Here is a 13,869-nt window from a genome sequence, read left to right as displayed (position 1 = left end):
TTCTTGAGGTCGAAGAGCATGACATTGTAGTAGTAGTTTCCATGATTCGACATGAACGTCGTCTTGGGTGTGTCTAAGGGATCCATTCGGATACGGTTATACCCTGAGTAGGTATCCATAAAGCTCAAGATGTGATAGCCTGATAACTCATCGATCAGGATGTCAATATACGATAAGAGATAATGGTCCTTAGGGCAAGCCGTGTTAAGGTCGGTAAAATCCACACACGTGCGCCACTTGTTTGTCACTTTCCTCACCAGTACTACGTTGGCTAACCACGTTGGGTATTTTGTCTCCTTGATGAACCAAACGTTGGATGTAATATCCCATATATCCTTAAATGCTTAATTAGTTGTCAGTTGAGATCGATTGAGTTCCTATTTACTCTATCTCTTGCCATTTGGAACAATTAGAGCTCCTATGTGCTCTAAATATTGTCAGTCGGGACCAATAGAGTAACCAATCAATTCTGAAGAGATTAATCCTTATTAAAAGAGAATGACCATTATTAATAAGTACAATAGGGGATATTTTGATAACATTAATATTTGGTACTGGAAGATAAAATAGAAATTGAGATATTTGTTATCACTACTTAATATTACATATTATATAGTATACAATTGTGTGGTAGAGAATTAAAGAGAAAGAAAAAAGGTAGATAAGGGAGGAAATAAGTGTCAGAAAAGAAGAAAAGGAAAGAAAAACAAGAAAGAAAAAGAAGAAGAAATGCGAGGAAAGAAGAAAGAGGGATATGAGAGAAAAGAGAAGGAAGAAGAAAGAAGAGGAAGAACTTGGGAAGAAGAAAAAGAAGCTTGGATCATCATCTTTTCATCTCATTTTCTTCAACATTTTCATTATTCAAGAAGTGAGTTCTTATATAGAGTAGCCTTAGGGAGGGAAGGAAATTCATGAGATTGGGAACTAGGGTTTTAAGTTGTTGTTCTATGCATGATTTTTGTTGATTTTCATGTTTTCATTATGTGTTATTTCATGATCTTATCATGTTGATGGTGTCAAAGCTTGCTATGATTGTGTTGTTATGTTGAAACCATGATATTCTGTTGGTTGGTATTGATATTATGAAATGGTTTTTAGTCTTGTTTCCTATTGTTTTTATTGTTGTTGTCTATGATTACATATTGTTTTGGGTCATTGGATGCATCAAAATGATGATTTTTGGTATTTTTCTCATCCAAATACGTCATATATTGTTCTGGTGTTGTTATGTTCGCTACGGTTCGCTAAGCGAAGTCACAGGAAGTTTGCTACTAACTTGGTTCACTAGGAGTTCGCTGGAAGTTTGCTGAAGCTCGCTAAGCAAACTTGACTGCATTGAGAAAAATGCTTGATTCTTGTTTTCCCCATAACTCAAGAACCGTAAATCGGAATGAGGCATGGTCGAAAGAGCTGGAAAGATATTTCAATACTCTAATTGATAGTGAGGTAGAAACATGGTGTTATGCCATTGAGTGGTAGGATATTTATGAAATTGAAATAAATGTGAATATTATGGTTCTTGTTTCCACCATAATTCGAGAATCGAGACTCCGATGGATATGAGACTAGAGCCATTAGAAGGCTAATCCAATAGGAAATTGCATGGTAATGAGAAAACATGATTCTTAAACCAAGGATGCTTGGTGAATAATGATAATTGTTATTGGTCTTACATGTGTTATTGTGTATGTTTGATAATTGTTTGTTTGTGCTTAATAATCTAAAATATTAATAAGTGAGCATAATTAGGATGACATCTAGGTGAATGAATTAGTAACATAACTTAGTCTAGGATAAGAGACTTAGTTGGTGATATTCGGACAAAAGGATACCTTGGTGTGTATCATGGATGGATAGTTGCTACCAAGAAATCAAATCATGAAATAATGTGCTTTGCATGGAACATGATGTTTGTGTGAGGGTGGAAGTAATCACCTAGTGATTAGTAGTTAATCACGTTGTTTTTAAAAAACTAGTCATGTATTCGAAAACAACCCCATTATTGTGATGTCCCAAAGTTCGATGCTTATGAAAAGTAAGAATTGAGATATATGGACTATTGCTTCGCATGTTCAACCAAATGGGTTAGAGTCCCATATGATCAACCAAATGGGTTAGAGTCCCATAGTGCAACTAAATGGGTTAGAGTTTCATAGAAGACGTTGACCTCAAAGTGGGATAGAAACCCATACGAGGAGTAAGGCTCAAAATGGGTGTTGAGTTCCCATAGGGAGGGAAGATTCTTATATTGGGTACGAGTCCCATGAAAGAATCTGAAATCCACAAGAAAGTCGAAGCATGATGCAAGGATCGGTGACCCGTGTCGAGAATCCTAGACGTAAGGTTGGCTGGGGAAAGATGTCTTGGTAGGTTTATGAATAATGATTGTTTTGAGTTGGTGAACTCAAGCGTACATGTTTCTATACAATGTGAAAATCCCCTAGTTGCTTAAGTGTTTACCTTTTGAAGACTTGAGTTAGGATATAAATCCTGTAGAGCCGAGTGGACCCATATGATAGGAGAATTCACTAAGATTATTATCTCACCCCAATATTGTTGCTTTTCAGGTGTTGTTTGCAGATTATATACAAGAGAAAAACTACATTGATATTTCAAGAAATGCTGATTATTGTGATCTTCCATTGTGGATTGGTGTACAATTATGATATTGCACATAGTTCTTAGTTTTTATCTTTAGGCACTATTGTATAACATGTACCATAAATGTATTTTAGTTTGGTCATATGTATATAAATGATGCCATTAGGCTCTTATGTTGTGTCAGTACCAAAAAATTAACGCTTGTATGATATTATCCTAGATATATATTATACGGGTTGTTACACTAGATAACTTGCCTACTTCTTCATCGATGACTGCCTTCTTCTCCTCGCCATTGGCTTGAAAGAAGGGTTAACGAAGATACGACAACACACCACTCTTATGTCTATTCATGGCACGTTAAAGGGAGCCCTGGCGAACAAGTCGACGTTTCTGGTGAGTTGGTCGACTAGCTCGCGCTATTTTTCCTTGATGAGAGAGTTACCTATCTTCGTCACCTGTTGGGGTGAAGAGCCTATTCGTGCATCCTTTAGGTCCTCAGCGGGTGTGAGCATCTCATCATCTCCTCCCAGTCTTAGATCCCTACTATTAGTGTCTGCATCTAGTGCCTCGGGGAGGGTGATGCCCACAAAGGAGAGCTCTTCCATTTATTCCGCCAGTCTGCTCTAATAACATTCTTTGGCGCTTTATTGGTTACCTTGAATAGTCCCAACTCACCCATTATAAAGCGGGTACTTCTGATCCATGTAATAGGTGGAAATAATCGCCCATAACGCGTTAATGGCAGATGAGTACAAAATTATGTTATAGGACGATAAGGCGTCCACTATGAGGTGGTTGACTTCAATCGCCTTGGAGTCTGGTCCCACACCACGAGGTTGTTTTGAGGGCTATGTGACCCCTTACTTGCACTTGTTCGCCTGATAATCCTACTAATGATCCTTGAAACCTCTGGATGTCACTAGGATCGAGACATGTTTTATGATAAGAATCCCATGATAGAATGACATTTAAGCTTTCAGGATCTAATAAGACTCGTTGGATTTTCCAATTTCTGTGTTGCACAGTGATGACCATATGATCATTATTGTGAGGGAAGATTCCGAAGATGTCGTTGCTAGAGAAAGTGATGTTTGCTTATGTCTCTCCCTGACCCGCCTCAGAGAATCTCGAGGATAACACACATCTCTCCCTGACCCGCCTCAGAGAATCTCGAGGATAACACACATTCATGGCCAATACTTATTTTACATATCTTCTCCGAGAGAGCCTCACTCCCTTTAACATGTCTTGTCTTTCTATAAATATATCACTACACCAAATATAGAGACAAATAAGATAATAAGAATACTAGTATTCACCCCAAATCCAACCTTGAACCACCTCATTTATTTAATATATATTTTATTATTTTATTTTGATAATTAAAATATTATTTATATGTTCAATGTTTTTTATTTAATTTTAATAATTTAAAATATTATTTGTATGATCCTTTTTCTATCAAAATTACAAACACACTTTCAATTGGCGTCTTAATTAGTCATTATGGTCCTCAAATATTATTTTATTATATTTGAAATTTTGATTAAAAATAGCGCTCAAATATAAGAATCAAAGTTACTTTTTTAGACAATCTAATTCACTGTAAATTCATGAGTAAAATTTTCAACATTTTCAAGACTTCATGATTCATGTATTGTCTCCCAAAATTTACATAGACAAAATATATATAATAAAATATGTTGGCATCCTAAACTCCTAGTTCAAGGCCACACACATCAAAATCCTACTTAAAATATTTCCTTCTTTCTATAGAAAAACAAAGTGACCCCCCAAAAACACATGTTACATAATTAAGGACAAAATCATGACATTTCATTTGTACCCCATGTGTAAACTTTAATCTAATCTTGTTAATTGTTAATTCCTCTTTCCCTTTTCCAAAAGTTTACCTTCTCATCCTTCTTTTCCTTCTCCAAATAACCTGTCACCATCATATTGAGTACATCTCCATTTTGAGCAGACATAGAAACCCATTTCTCAAAAGATGCAACTTTTTTTTTCAATTCCATTAATTCATTTTTATCACTCCTACTAGTACTGCTTAGGAATAGTAGTTGAAGGTGAAACAACATTGTTGTCTGTCGTTGCTGGTGACCAAAAATCAGCCCCGTTACTGCCTGCCACGTGTAAGGTGTTTCCAACAGGGATCAAACATAAACCTCTGCTAGTTAAATCTTTGTTCACTTCTGTGTTTTCTTCTCTTCCATTGTTATCTCCGTCCCCCTGAAATAACGCGTACACACATAATCAGGAATCTTGATGTCATCAAGAGTTTACCTTAAATGGATAAACTGTCACAACAAGACTTTGCTCAATGTGAACATACTATCAGTCACACATTTTCAGTATTGTCCCCATCAAATGGACCCCACCTTCAACTTTCCCTCTCACTAGCTGTATTTTTTTTTGTTTTTTTGGGTTCCCATCGATTTCAAGTTCACGCAACTGCAGCTACGAAATACTCCCTCCGATTTAAAATGATTGTAATTTTAAGAGAAAAAAATTATTTCAAAATGAATGTTATTCTCACTTATTGTTATTTTTTCTTTTATATCATTCAGTACACTTCTTACAACACATTAATAACTCTAATTTAATAAAAATGTAATATTTTATGACAAAATTCTTAAACCATATTTTAAAACGACCGGAGAAACCATACTCTCACATGTGTACTATTTTGATCGACCTAAAGTTCATGCAACTGCGGTGAAGTATTTTCTGCTACGACTGCTACGAGGTATTGTCTAATTTGTGTATAAGAACCCCACACCCTTGTGGACTATTTTGACCGACCCAGAACAATTTCAAAACATAAAAAATAAATAAATGTTTGGAATAGTATTGGATATTTTACTATGAGACTTACATTTTGAAATTGAATTTGTGAAGGTTGGAGGTATGGAGAGCACAGAACCTGAACTTGATCATGTAAGAATCTTATGTAACCAGTTGCCTCGTGAAGCACCGAAGCAGTATCAGTCTACACATGCAGTTTTCAGTTTTCAGTTTTCAATTTTCAATTTCCAAAACCTAAATTCAATTCACAAATTCCCAAATTCTAGTAATTTAATAAGTATACCTTTCCAAAGGGAGAAACAAGTTGTTGTAATGCTGCAATTCGTTCACCAAGTTTCTCTTTTTTCTGCAATTGCAAACAAAAATTATAGAAAAAAGAAATCATGTTACATATATTTTTATCATAGAAAATGACAGGTTAGGTTTGTTCAAGAGAATGACATGCAATGTTTCATAGTTGGTTTTTTCTTGGTTACCTTTGCATGTCCAGTTGAAGTGGGGTGGTTGTCTGCTTTGGTCTTCTTAGGACCTTTCTGCCCTCCAACACCTGGCCTGGTCCCCATTTCTTGTCCTCCTGACCCATTCCGCTTTTTCTGCAAACTCTTTAATAAACAAGAAAATTTTAGAGAGATAAAAATAAAAATAAAAAAAATATAAAAAAAAATAAAAAACAATGAAAACAACATCATTCTTAAACAAACAAACAGAGACATTATTGAAAGCAGTGTTGGTGTGGTTGCATGAAGAAGCAGAAGAAGAATCACTAGAAGTGACGACAGATTTCTGAGGAGGAGTTATAATTTCAATTTCATTTTGGTAGTTACCACCAAAACAAAGCATTTTGGGTGTGTTATGAAGAGAGAAAAGAGAAGTATTTGAAAAGGTTTGGTCCCCATGAAGAAGACCCACCAATGGGTTATGATTCTGATTCTGATTTTGATTATCAACAACAACAACATCGTCATCTGCTAATAGTAACTGAGAGAAACTGGTCCCAGTGGTGGTTGTTGGTGTGGTCAAATGGTCCACTACTTGGAATTCATCTTTGGTGGTGTCCATTAAAGACAAAGATAGAGAAAGGTGTTGTTGATGTTGTTGTTGTTGTTGGGTTGATTTTTCAAAGATTAAAATGGAAAAAATGTGGAAGCATTTTGGGGGATGAGGGGTTGTTTAAAAGAGAGAGAAAAAAACAAATGTCAAGTGGCAGTGATGGTAAGAGACATTTGTTGTAATGAGGTTTGTGTGACTGTTGTTCTTTGTGTGTGTGTGAAAGTAGAAGAATCAAAGTGAAAAAAGAAAAAAAAAAGAAAAGAAAATGAGAAGTAAGAGTTACAAGAGTTGGGCTGAGTGGGCTATTTCCAAGGATGGCTTCGGTTTTTGGTAACCAATGGTCAAACCTACCTGGCCCGAGAAAACCGTGTTTGAGCTATCCAATGCATCATTTCAATTCTTCCAATATATTTTCTCGTTCTAATTTATAAGAGAAGTTTATTTTTTAAAATATATTAAATAATTAATCTATTTGATTCATATATGATTTAGATACATTAATTATTTAATATATTTTAAAAAATATAAATATTTTTATAAAGAGAATCAAATGTTAGTACTATAAAAAAAATATGTTATTAATTAATAATAGGATATATTCATCGTATTCATATATATTATATTATTTATTTAATTTTTTAAAATATTTTTTTAAAAATGATCTTCGTGAAATTTATAATCTACATTTTTAATCAATTCTCAACGGGGTTTTTACAATTAATTATAATTTTAACGATGAGTTTTTATTTAACGACGGTTTTAATATGAAAAATCAAAAGTGTGAATTAATTTTTTTTAGAAAAACCATTATTTAAAAAAAAATTAAGAAATTAAAAGTAAAATTTTAATATATTTAAGAGGAACACAAATATATTTAATGTTTAATAATAATAATAATATTTTAAAGTAATAATTATTTTAAAATAAAAAATGTATAAATATATACAAAGTATATCATTTTTTTAAAGTTAGAAGGGGAAAAATATTATTTTCTTTAGACACATCAAATCAGTAACCTTGTTTTCTGTTTTAAAATTTTATTTTATAAGTACACATCAATAAAATAAATTCATATTTGAGTAGTTTTTTGGCATGATTTTTATTAATTTTTTGGTTTCTTACTTAAAACTTTTGAATCTATAACTTATCATTTTTCAATTAGGATTTATTTTTTAAAAATAAATATATTTTTATATAATAAAAGTTTAAATAAATTGGACTTCTTGAATTGATGAGAGTCATCATCATAGTTAAATTCAAAATCTATCAAGTAACTCCTTGCGAGTCACTATTGTTTATTCCTTGGCTTATACTCCCTCCTCATAAAATAATATAAGAGAAAAAATGTATTTTTTTTCTAATATATAAGAAAAAAATTAATTTTCATTTTATAAGGTAAAATTAAATACAAATGATATTTAATTTAATTTCTCTTTCATCTTTTCGATAACTAACAATCAAAAAGAATTATTTTTTATATTTTTCAAAGTAATTTATTTTAACAAAATCTTAGTCAAATTAACATATTTTTTATTTTTTAATAAGTGTTTTTTATTTGTTTTTTCTCTCTTATGTTTTGAGCCATACGTTTTGAGACACAGGGAGTATATAAAATTAGCTTATATTCCCTCCGTGTTTTATTATAAGTTACTTTTGGTTTTTCACACGTATTAAAAAATATAATAATTATGCTGTGAAAAAGAAAATTTATAAAGATTTTATAAAATTGTTCTTTATTAATGATATTAAAAAAACAAATTAATATAATTAAAATGAGAAAAAATAATAAATATTTATTTATATAACAGAAAAAATAACATTAATGAATCATTGATATTATAATATAAAATATTTTTCCAAAACGATATAAATAAAATAAAATGTAGTATTTGAATTACAATGAAGGTTAAGAAATACCATGTATAAACATAGCTAAATATTATGAACCAATTAATGAAAGTTAAGAATAACATGTTAATGAAGATTAAGAATAGTACTATCTCAGTTTCTTATTATATGTCACTTTGAAAAATTATTTTGTACCACAATATAATTCGTTTTATAATATCAATGAATCATTAATGTTATTTTTTCTATTTTACCCTTAAATATTTATTATTCCCTCTCCTTTCAATTATATCAATTTGTCTTTCCAATACAATTAATGAAGGATAATTTTGTAAAACCATTCATAATTTATCTTTTTCATACCATAATTATTACATTTCTTAATACGTGTGAAAAGTCAAAAACGACTTATAATAAAAAACTGAGGGAGTAACATGTAAAAACATTTTTTTTCTAAATTATGTTAATAGTGTAAGATTATTGAAACTTTAAAAACAATTTTCCCGGAATCATGATGTCACGTTGTAATTCTAAAAAAACTCATCATAGTCGATGCAAATACATAAAAGAAAGTATTAATAGTGTTCATTTTAATTTTTTATATGAAATTATGTGAATCTCACTATTTTATATTTTATATAGGATTTAATTGAAAAACACTGACAGCGTAAAGATATTTTACACCGTCATTTAATCTTAGACGTCGAATATTAAAATAAATTTGATTTTTATTTTAAAAATCTATAAAGTAACCCAAACGGATGATGATGATGAATCAACCGTGTAAAATTTTGTATACTGACAGTGCATAGTAATAATCCCTTATATATATATATATATATATATATATATATATATATATATATATATATATATATATATATATTATATATATATTATATATATATATATATATATATATATATATATATATATATATATATATATATATATATTGGTTTTTCATTGATTTGACCACTTGGTCAATAATTCTTAAGAGAAAAAAAAAGTAATTCACTTGCTCTAATCGGTTGATATATTGGTGTAATCGGTTATACCCTTTGTAAATTGATTAATAGAATTTACAATGGTAAAATGTAACTAGTTGATGTAATATGTCAATCGGTTACATACCACAACTTTTGTGTAAAATTGAGTCAGGAGTGAAGTGTAATCGGTTGACATAAAATGTCAATGGATTACACCTGAGATTTGTTTCAGTTTTATTTGTTAGTTAATTGTACTCCATCGTGTAATTGTATAAATATCCTTGAGGTATCTTATAAATGGATAATAATGCTCACATTTTCACCCTCAATTATCACTTTCTCTCATTCTCTCTCCCCCTCCCTCTCCACACTCAATTATTCACAAATTTTCACCAACTTTGTGGTTCTCAAGTTCTATCATTTGACATCAAGAGTCTGGTTCGATCCATCAAACACCTAGTGTTCAAACATGACATATGTCTCTAATGTAAGATTCCCTGCAAATCTCCCAATTCTCGATGCGAAGAATTACGACAAGTGGTGCAAACAAACGAATGTGTTGTTTGACTATTAAGATGTTCTTGAAGTGATCAAGAACGGGGTAGCTACACTTGTAGAAGGTGCAACTGATTCACGTCGATCTAAGCATAAGGAGGAGGAGACGAAAGATTTCAAGGCATTGTTTTTTATTCATAAATGTGTGGATATGGACAACTTTGAGAAAGTTGGTGACTATAAATCATTGAATCAAGCATGGGAAATCTTGGAGAAGGCATATATCGGATCTAACAAGGCAAAGGTGGTGAGGTTACAAAATCGCAAATGTCAGCTTGAGTTGGTTCAAATGGAGGAGAAGGAGATCATCAACGATTTCACGACGAGAATTACTTGGTTGGTGAACCAAGTAAAGGCGCGTGAAGAAACAATCACAGAGCAGTATGTTATCGCAAAAATCATGCGTTCTTTGGCGTCAAGATTTGACAATGCACTGGTTGCGATAGAGGAAACGAAGATCTCGCGAAGGTGAGAAAATAGGATTTGCGGAGATCTCTTGAGGCACATGACCAGAAAATGGAGGAAAGAAATGTTGATAAGACAAAGGAGGAGATCGCTTTGCATGACCGTTTCAATGAGAGAGACAAGAAGACAAAGGGAAAGTTACCCATGAGTAAATGTAGAGGGAACTTTCATAATTTTGGTGAAAGAGAGTCCTAAAATTCCAAGAACTCGCATTCCAAAAGGGTGAAAACAGTGGCAATAGAGTTGTTGGATCAAACAAATATATAGGTAAAAATCCAAGGGATAGGGGTGGAAGAAGAATGGTTGACAAGAGCAACGTTTAGTGTTATAATTGTCAAAAGCTTGACCATTTTGCAAGACAATGCATTTCCAACAAAAATAAAACCCAAGAAGACGAAGCTAGAGTTAGACGCCAAGTGTTTGATAGGGAAAACACGCTCTTGGTCATGATCATAAAGGGATAATGCAACAACAAAAGGTTACAAGACAACAACAGTCGGAGTGTGAAAACTGATGCAGAAAGAACTAACGTGACCCTGTTTGAAGACATAAAGGATCTAATCGGTCCTTTTAAAAGTTAAAGGACCAAAATGGGCCCCGAAGTAAAGATAAAGGACCAAAAAAGGTTTTGCCAAAAAAAAGATAGATAAGATTTGGACTGCTTAAACTCCCCCTCACATGAGTAGAGAGTATACTTTACTCCCTTTGAAATTATACTTTACCCCATCTTTGTCATAATAAAAAATGCGGGAAAACAAATAAAGCACATGGATCACCTTTTGTCTTAGGTAAAAGGAACGAGTTGCCGGATAAAAAGATGAGCAAGACTATTACCGATTGAGGCAAATACAAGCATGGCATGAGATCACACTACTCCCCACAAATGGAAACATCTAGCTTTGAGATCAAATGGTAGGTATGCTTTTAGAAGTCTTCATTACCTTGAACTTTTCTTGAAGAAAGCTCAATTATTTTTTAAAGCTTTCTAAATCGAGAGGCATTACGTCTTTCATATTGAAATTCCTTTAAAGAAATAATAATTTCCCCTTAGGAGATATTTGGACAGTCACTTTTTAGCCTCCTTGGTCTTTTGGGCCCTTAATTGATATTTTGTTTTAGGAATACTGCTTTTGGCACCCCTATTCTCAAGTAAGCACATAAGACTCAACCAAAGGTTAGGAAAAATAATTTTAATTGACTAAGTAATTAATAAACCACTTACTAGAGAGTCAAACTGAGTTTTATGATTTTTCAATCTTTATTGAGTGTACTACCTCAAATCCTCAAAATAACTCGAGAAAAACTCTTACTTTTGAGGGAACGACAAACTACCGGTGATTTCACTTCTCTACAGATCGTTTGATTCGAGGTTGGTCTAAACCTAGGACTGATAAATCTATTACAAATTTATCACTTTAAACTTCTAAGAGGTTCCATGATTACGTTCATTGAGTGATACTATTAACGTCAACTTTGAACACTTATGTTGAAAAACACCATCACCGCATTGATCAAAGACACCATGATTGATAAACGCCGCCAGGTAACCACTTCTTCTTGTTCATATGATGTTGTTGTTATGAAATTTTGATGGATAGCTTGTTGTTAAATGAACTGATGATTGCTCTGTTAATTAATGTAGGCTGCAAGTGGAACTAGAGCATGAGAGGCGCAAAAACAAGGGCTTCCATGGCTCTCTCTCTTTTTTTCATTTTGCTTGAAAGTTTGTAATGATATGCATTTAGGTTAGGATTATCTACAATGCTTTTACGATGCAAATGCAAATGGAAACTATGTTTATGTAATGAACACTTGTGGTGGTTATGTAAGATGTTCCAATTGTAAATGAAAAAACCTATTTATGATGAACATGTTAACATGTAATGAAAATGGAAAGACTTATAGTCATGATTGTTAATTCAAGATATGATTCCACATTCAAATCACTTACACTTGTTTTGCCACGTATGGAATGTTTGCAAGAAAATGGATGAAATGGATACCAATTGGTTTGTTGACTTTGGTCAATTGATTGACCAAAAAGTCAATAGTTGACCAAAAGTCAACTTAAATACCAATGATGCAATTCAATATACAATGCTTCTAATGAATCTTGAAATTCTGGTATGTAGATCCCGAATGTCAGACATGATGTCACGACACCAGGGTCAACACAATGTCACACCACAAACAATATCAGGATTTAAATAAGAGCACATAAGTAAATAACAGAAGTAGTTGTTAACCGAGTTCGATGCAACGTCACCTATCATCTAGGGGCTACCAAGCCAGGAAGGAAATCCATTATCACTGAATTAGTTCGAAGTTTTAAACAACCTCAGGTTTTACAAACTTTTCACCTAATCTCTACCCGTGGACATTTCTATCCAAGACACTCCTAGATATGAGACCTTTCTCACTTTCCTTTGATCACACAACAATGACAACAACTTATATCAGAAAACACAATCCAGTCTTGCTTAAAAGCTTCCAAGGATACTTACAACTCAATAAAACAAGTCCAATTCAAGTATCGAGGAGATACTCGAATGGCTCACAAGCAAAGACAACTAAACCCTAACATAGACAATATTTAGCGTTGCTTCGATACCTTCTTAGGTTTAGAAACGATTTATAAATATCGTTTGAAAGACATGGGCTTCAGACTTGATTCACAACAAATCCAAGGACTCTATACAATCTTCTGCAGATTTTATTTCAATCAGATCTAATGTTTCCTAAAATGTTTTGACATCTTTACTTCGAAAATAATTCAAGGAAAAATAGTCGTTTGCTTTTTAGAAAACTTGTTACTTGACTCACATATCTCTTGAACAAATCTTCAATGTATCTTCATATATCTCATAAAAGGAATCAAATCTTATAAGACACTAAAACAGGTCACACTCTAATGTTGAACCAACATGTCAGGACATCTTGTTCAACATCTGACTAGTATACTTGTTTTTTCAAAATGCATCCAATCAATACATACCAGACCTAACAATCTCCCCATTTGGCAAAATTTGGCTAAAACAACCTTTGCATAGACCAACAAAATGAGGGTAAGGATCACAACGACAAACCACCATACAAAAAAAATCCTTTTCCACCCAAAACAACAGAGGCAGGCACAACAGAAAAGAACATAGCCTCACAACTGAGATAGATAAACTCTCACACAAAGAACATGCTTAAGAGAAAAATAAATTCTCTTTATTCAGGATGTCAAGATATTTTTCCTGACTTTATTAGCACCGACAGCCCACTCGAAACACATTTATCACCATAAGCTAAAAAAAATGCTCCCTTTGAGTAGAAGATCCAGGGGCAAGAGCTACTCCCCCTCCATACTTGCTCCCCCTCATGGGGAAAGAGACAAGGCATGGATAACAAAAAATCAAACATATACCCAATCAATCATAACTACATAACTAATTAATCACAAACACAACTACTCCCCCTTTTTAACAAAAAAATTGACAAACACAAACAAACATTAAAAGCAGCAGAGCAATCAAAGGATAGGTTACAG

General features: G+C 32.7%; 1 protein-coding gene across 2 annotated transcripts; it reads right to left on the bottom strand.

Moving 5' to 3' along the window:
- Nucleotides 1-4,222: 4,222 nt before the first annotated feature.
- Nucleotides 4,223-6,721, bottom strand: LOC127094937 (transcription factor bHLH113). 2 transcript variants are annotated; one of them, XM_051033694.1, is made up of 5 exons: nt 6,139-6,721; nt 5,904-6,020; nt 5,711-5,773; nt 5,498-5,611; nt 4,223-4,851 (listed from the first exon to the last, which is right to left on the bottom strand). In XM_051033694.1, the coding sequence occupies exons 1-5, from the start codon at nt 6,484-6,486 to the stop codon at nt 4,660-4,662; spliced, it is 834 nt and encodes a 277-aa protein (XP_050889651.1). In that variant the 5' UTR covers nt 6,487-6,721; the 3' UTR covers nt 4,223-4,659. The 2 variants fall into 2 exon arrangements, with proteins under 2 accessions (XP_050889651.1, XP_050889650.1); XM_051033693.1 differs by having other exon boundaries at nt 5,904-6,029; nt 6,139-6,717.
- Between the last annotated feature and the right edge of the window lie 7,148 nt (nt 6,722-13,869).

This window comes from Lathyrus oleraceus, chromosome 6 (assembly GCF_024323335.1).
Source record: "Lathyrus oleraceus cultivar Zhongwan6 chromosome 6, CAAS_Psat_ZW6_1.0, whole genome shotgun sequence".
NCBI classification, from domain to species: domain Eukaryota; kingdom Viridiplantae; phylum Streptophyta; class Magnoliopsida; order Fabales; family Fabaceae; genus Lathyrus; species Lathyrus oleraceus.
Note: the sequence above shows the minus strand (reverse complement) of the source record. Positions and strands in the feature narration are given on the sequence as shown.